The sequence below is a fragment of the Corvus brachyrhynchos genome, unplaced genomic scaffold (assembly GCF_000691975.1).
Source record: "Corvus brachyrhynchos isolate BGI_N302 unplaced genomic scaffold, ASM69197v1 scaffold350, whole genome shotgun sequence".
Lineage (NCBI taxonomy): Eukaryota > Metazoa > Chordata > Aves > Passeriformes > Corvidae > Corvus > Corvus brachyrhynchos.
This window is the reverse complement of record NW_008235638.1, coordinates 209,248-215,752: the sequence shown is the minus strand read 5'-3', so window position 1 is coordinate 215,752 and position 6,505 is coordinate 209,248. Positions and strand designations below refer to the sequence as shown.

Sequence of the window (6,505 nt, the reverse complement as noted above, 5' to 3'; positions counted from 1 at the left end):
ATCCCTCCTTGTTCCCTTTGAGATTTCCATCTCCCCGACCCTGGGGTCTCGTTGCAGCTCAACTTCACGGGGCCGGTCACGATTCCTCTCCCGGGTTTCTTGTTCCTCCTCCTCCTGGAGCTGCCGGTGGTTCCCTCTGCTCCTGATTTCCGGCTCCCGGAGGGATTTTGCGCCAGTCGGAACCTTTGTCCTCTGCACCAGGAACGGTGCCCTCGGCAGGAACCAGAAGCAGCACTTGGCCACCCGGAACACCAAGAGGAGGAACTCGTTAAAATCGATGTCCCCGTCCCCGTCCCACTCCAGGAACTGCAGGATCTTCTCGATGGTCTGAGGGTCGTGTGGCTTCTGCAGGGAAAAAACACGGGGGGAAAAAGGGGGATTTTTGTCTTCCTGACCCTTGTGGGAGAAATGAAAAAATGGGAAGAATCGCAGGAATTCTCCTTCCTTCTCTCACAATTTCACTTTTAGAGCTCAGCACCAGCTGAGCTCTGGGAATTTGTTCTCCATTTTCCTGGTTGTTCCCTGGCTGCAGCTGAGCAGCTCTTTCCTTTTTGGGATTTCTCCTTCCACAGGATAAATTCCCTTCCTATCCAGGAAGGAAAACCCACACCTCCCCCAGTTCATTCCCTGGCTTTTGCTCATTTTTTCATGGCAAAATGGGTTGGAAGAGTTGTGGGAGCAGTTGTAGAATCCCAGGATCCCTGAGGTGGGAAAAGAACTCCAAGATCATCGAGTCCAATCTGGGACCAATTACCCGCTCCAACATCCAGGGATCCCTCGGACACCTCCAGGGATCCCTCGGACACCTCCAGGGATGGCCACTCCAGCCCTCCCTGGGCAGCCCCTCCCAAGGCCTGGCCGCCCTTTCCAGGAGGGATTTCCCTCGTGTGCTGTCCCCGTTCCCTGCGATCAGATCCCAAATCCCCCCTGGAAGAGCCCCAAATTCCCGCTGGATCCCCCTTTTCTCTGGGATGAGCCCCCCCAGCTCCCTCAGGACTCTCCATTCCCTTCTCTGGCACAAAGGAACCCGACTGTGGCTCCCCTTTGGTGGAACCCTCCCCATCCCGTTTCCAGAGGAGATTTTGCCGTTCCCACATCCCAACCCTTTCCCGCAGTGCTCACCACGAGGGCATCTGCGAACTCCCTCTGGATGAGCTCCCTCATCGTCCCGCGGCTGAGGCCGGAGCCGTCCCCATCTCCCCGGGCGTGTTGCTGGAAGACGCTGACGATGGTGGCGATGCTGTCCAAGAACGGGGACATCCTCCTGCAGATGCGAGCGAGCCTGGAAAGGACAGGAGCAGACCAAGGGACGGGGGATTTCCTTGGGAAGAGGGAGGAGAATTCCCGGGGTCGGGCTGGCTCCACATCCCCGGAGAGCTGGGAACACATTCCAGGGTTTTAGTGGGATGGGGAGTGGCCTCTGGCTTCCCCACTGACGTGTTTGGGTGACGTTGGAGCGGGAATGATGATGGGGATGCGGTGATGGATGGTGGGGAGGGAGCCTCCGGTGGTGACTCAAGAGGTGCCCCAAGATCCTGCCCCGTGGGGTTACCCCATGGAATATTGCCTTGGAATGGACCCTAAGGATCACCCAAACCAACCCCTCTGCTGTCCAGGAACCCCTGGGCGGTCTCTAAGGTCTCCCTGGAGCTTCTCCTCTCCGGGTGAACCCTTCCAGCTCTCCCAGCCTTTCCCCAGCCCTTGGAGCATCTCCATGGCTTCCCCTGGCCTCATTCCAGCACCTCCTGATGTTTCCAGGATCCGTCCCTGTGATCCCGGTGAGAGGAGCTTTAACCCAGCCCGAGACAAGATCTGGGGGCAGAGACCTCAAAAGCTCCTCCTGGAAACCTCCAAAGCCTCCTCCTTCCCTCCTTGCTTCCCTGTGGGATCCCCAAGCCTCTTATCGGGAACATCCGTGCCCCATCTGATCCCGGGAAGCTGCGCCGTGCCCGCCTTCCCGCCTCCGGAACGTGCCCGGGCACACGAGCTCTCCGTGCCCCACGGAAACCCCGGGACTTCCATGGAAAAGGAGCCATTTCCCCAATGGCTTCAAACTCCAGCCAGGAGCTGACCCCGCACCCAAGGAAGTCCCCAAACTTCTCCACATGGAAAACCCAACCCAAGCCAACAATTCCAACAGGGAGAGACCCCTCCATATTCCCAAAGAGCACCGGGAACGACTCTCCCATCCACCAGGAATCCCAGAGGAACACCAACATTGCCAACAGAGGGAATATTCCCGAGGGAGCCACTCACCCAAGTCACCGGCGGGATGGAGCGGGATTCCTGGGAAGCTGTGCGGAGCGAGGGGAGGACCGGGCTGCTTTTATAGGGTCCCCGTTGGGGTTGGAGAGGAGCCACCCTCTGTGGACGTTGTCCTGATTCATCCTCGGCCAAGCCCAGTCCCAAACGGGTTATTTGGCTTTATCAACCCTTCCCTATCATTTTCACCCCGAAATAGCAGCGGCACTTCAGGCCGGTTCCGCCTAATCCTGGAAAATCCTGGCTGGAAAATCCTTTGATGGTCGAGTTTGGGACTTTTGGGGTAAATCTGGAAGGGCTCCAGAGCGTAAAGGGAGGGTGGAGTTGAATGTAAATATTTGTGTGGTGGGTGGGATTTTGTGTCGTTAATGCACGCGAAGCCACATAAAAATAGGGATTCATATTTACATTAAATTAATGAAATTAATGAAATGAAAACAATTAAATTAAACGAATCAAACAAATCAAATTAATGAATTCAATACATTAAAATGAAAATTTAAGTGCTGATGGTAACAGAGCTCAGGATGAGCAGATCGGGGTCAGCCGAGATCTTTATGATCCACAAAATTGCTCCCACAATTTTGGTCCACAGGGGATTTTTGTCTCTTTTTTTGTGCATTTCCTTTGGAATTTCGAGCCTGAGGTCACTGGGGTTTGGATCAGGCAAAGGGAAAAAGATTTCGGCACTAAAATCTGGGTGAGATGCCCAAATCCTCCTGATTTTGCGTTCGTGGGACATCCTTGTAGAGTTTTATTCTTATTTTTGCTTCTTATTAATGAGACTTTTGGCCATATTATCCAAGTACGAATAAACAAACTAACCCCCAACCATTTTCAAATGATGAAATGAATTTTTCAACGGATTTTTGAACAAGGAAATTTTAATTAATTCCTGCCTTTTTCATTGAGAAAAATCATGATGGAACTTCCAATATTAATTGGGCAATTTTAATTTCAACTTTCCTTGATTTTAATTAAAAATAAAAGCAGAAGCCTCTGCTGAGAGGTTGATTAATGTTGGATTTCCTTCGGCTGCCCTCGGGCTGTAATTACCTCCCAATCTTCCTCTTTTTTTTTTTTAATTGAATCTTCCAACAGCAAATTAATGAAGGATTCCTTTCTTCCCCAGGAACTCTTGCAGCACTTGGAGGAAATCAGGAATATTCCAGAGCCTGGATTTTGGGGCTTGGAGGGGGGACGAGGTGACGGGGCCATCACGGAGCAGGAACTTGTCCCGCAGCCTTCGGAGAGTGGCTCATCCTGGGTGTAGGAGCCCAATTAATTACGGCTGGTGACACCCTGGTTTTTTTTACGGCCAGGGAGTCCCCCCAACATTCATTTTCGGGCTTTTTTTTTTTTTTTTTTGGGGATTAAATTACGCCGGGTGCAAATTAGGCCCCACCTGGGTGCTAATGACACCCTTGGGACGCTGTAATTTTGGGGTGGATTTGGGGTGATTATGCAAATGAGGAGGGGTTTGGTGGCCTGTAACTGTCTGGAGTCCCCACCCCAAGGGCCGGGGCCGTGCGGGAGCCTCGGGAATCCTCCTTGGAAAAGGTCCCTCACCTCGGGAGAGCTTTCCTGGGATTTGCTGACGCTCCCAGGACGAGGCTCCTGGCACGTCCTGGCAGAACTGAACCCCCTTTTCCAGCTGGGTTTTCCCCAAAAAAGCTTTTCCTGAGTCGCCATGAGCAGAATCCCCCCTGTCCTTTGGGATGGATCCAAAGGAACTTGGGCAGGAGGGTGAGGAAGGGGATTCTGCCCCTCTGCTCTGCTCTGGTGGGATCCCACCGGGAATTCTGTGCCCGGTTCTGGTGTCCCCAAAATAAAAGGGATGTGGAATTGTTGGAGCAAGGCCAGAGGAGGCCATAAAGTGCATCCAAGGGGCTGGAGAAGCTTCCCTATGGATCCAGGCTGGGAATGTTGGGAATGTTGAGCCTTTGGAGACCCCACAGCACCTCCAGGATCTTCAGGGGCTCCGAGAAGCTGGAGAGGGACTTTTCCTGAGGAACTGCAGGGACAGGACACAGGGAATGGGGTCAGGGTGACAGAAGGGGAATTCGGGTGGGATTTTGGGAAGGAATTGTTCCCTGTGAGGGCCTGGCCCGGGTTATTCCATGGATTCCCCATCCCTGGAAGTGTCCTCCAGGCCAGCCTGGAGCCACCTGGGATGGTGGGAGGTGTCCCTGCTCATGGAAGTGGAGGTTTTTGACGTCCCTTCCAACCCAAACCAGTCCAGAATTCCATGATTCCTCCCCAGATCCGTGCCCACTCCCATCTCTGTCTGGGATAACCAAACTGATGCTGGTACAAAGCAAAATCCCATTGGACCAACCTCAAACCGAGATGGTTTTTAATGGAATTTCCTGGAAAACTCTCGAATTTTCTGGAAAACATCCAGAAACGCTTTGAGGAATATTTTAGGTGAAACAAGGCAGGGGATGATAGAATTCCCGACCCTCCCCTCGCGCGTCCACAGCCGAGACCCCTCCGAACTCATCCCTGCTCCGAAATTCCACCCCTTTGGGCCCCATCCAGGGAATTTTGACAGCGGCACGCTTGGAACCCCAAATCCTTTTGGGATGACGGGAGCTCCGGGGCCGGTTTCTGGTTTGGGGTTTCTGATTCAGCGCTGAGGCAGTTGTGGGATTCGGGGCCGTCTCCGAGGGTGACGTCGGATGTGCCACCGAGGGCTCCGTGTCCTGCGTGTCACCGACCTCAGGCGAGGCGTGGGGACGTCGGTCAGGCCCCGACGGCGCTGATAGGGGACAAGAGAGGCATCGGGATGGGGACAAACAGGATGAGCAGCGCTCTCCGTGCGGGATGAGGAGTCCTGGTGGTCCCAACCCCGTCATGAGCCCCGCTGACCTCATCCCACTGCCCATCCCCTGGCATTGAGCCACGTCCCGGCTGGAAAAGTGTCCCAGGACCTGGACAGGCCGAGCTGAACCGAGGGTGGGACAACTTCTCCTGTCCCAGGTGGCTCCAACCTGGCCTGGGACTGTCCCAGGGATGGGGAATCCATGGAATCACCTGGGCCGGGGAAGGATTTATCCCAAATATCCCATCCAAAGCAGCCCAGGGAATCCTGGAATGGTTTGGGTTGGAAGGACCTTGAAGATCCTTAAAAGTCCAAGGGACACCTGCTACCATCCCAGGTGGCTCCAGCCTGGCCTGGGACTGTCCCAGGGATGGGGAATCCATGGAATCACCTGGGCCAGGGAAGGATTTATCCCAAATATCCCATCCAAAGCAGCCCAGGGAATGGTGGCGAATTGAGGTGGGATATTGGGAAGGAATTGTTCCCCGTGAGGGTGTTTGCCTTTCTCGTTAATGAGGAATTTCTCTGGAATTAATTCCTGATCCTTCACAGCCGGCCCTGCCCGTGGACGCCTCTGGCAGGAATGGGGCAGGAAAGGTTATTTTGGTTATTTTGGTAATTTTGGGGTATTTTTACCACCCTGGGATTGGGGTTCAGGCGATGCCGGAGCCACGCCCGGGGCTGGGAACGGGTTTGGTGAGAGGAGGGTGGGAAGGGAGAGGAAACAAAGGGAGAGGAATGAGGATGTTGGGATGGGAACCGTGCCTGGTCCGGGGGGCTGGAGCGGGGCCAGGGATGGGAGCGGGGCTGGAGCAGCAGGAGAAGGGAATGGAGAGTCCTGAGGGAGCTGGGGGGGCTCATCCCAGAGAAAAGGGGGATCCAGGGGGAATTTGGGGCTCTTCCAGGGGGGATGTGGGATCTGATAGAAGGGTTTTTCCAGCACAAGAGGGAACGGCCTCGAGCTGTGCCAGGGGAGGCTCAGGGTGGATATTTGGGGAAATCCCTCCTGGAAAGGGCGGCCAGGCCTTGGGAGGGGCTGCCCAGGGAGGGTTGGAGCGGCCATCCCTGGAGGATCCTTGGAGGGATCCCTGAAGGTTCCTCTGGGTGACCAAGGGGGGATCGATCCCAGCTTGGACTCGCTGATCCTGGAGCTCTTTCCCAACCCGGAGGCTCCTGGAATTCTCCTGGATCCGGCATCGAGCAGCGAAATCTTCTCCCACAGTGCCACCAAGTGGCACCGGGAGCGGGACTGGCATCCCCGGGAATGTCCCGGAGCCCACGCGTGGATTTGGGATTTGGGATTTGGGATTTGGGATGGGGCCGGGGGAGCTGCCGCCACCCCTTCAGCACGCGGGGAAACTGAGGCAGGCGGGGGAAAAGGGCTGGAATTCCTCGAGCGGCTCCCACTGCCTGGGTGGG

General features: G+C 55.2%; 1 protein-coding gene across 1 annotated transcript in view; it reads right to left on the bottom strand.

Annotated features, from left to right (window-relative positions):
* LOC103611363 (trichohyalin-like) overlaps positions 1–2,219 on the bottom strand; it is a 9,294-nt gene extending 7,075 nt beyond the window's left edge. Inside the window, exons 1-2 of the mRNA XM_017727531.1 lie at positions 1,123–2,219; positions 5–345 (exon numbers count right to left, since the gene is read on the bottom strand). Coding sequence (XP_017583020.1) covers positions 5–345; positions 1,123–1,389 — 608 coding nt within the window. The 5' untranslated portion in view covers positions 1,390–2,219. The remainder of the gene's footprint in view (positions 1–4; positions 346–1,122) is intronic.
* Between the last annotated feature and the right edge of the window lie 4,286 nt (positions 2,220–6,505).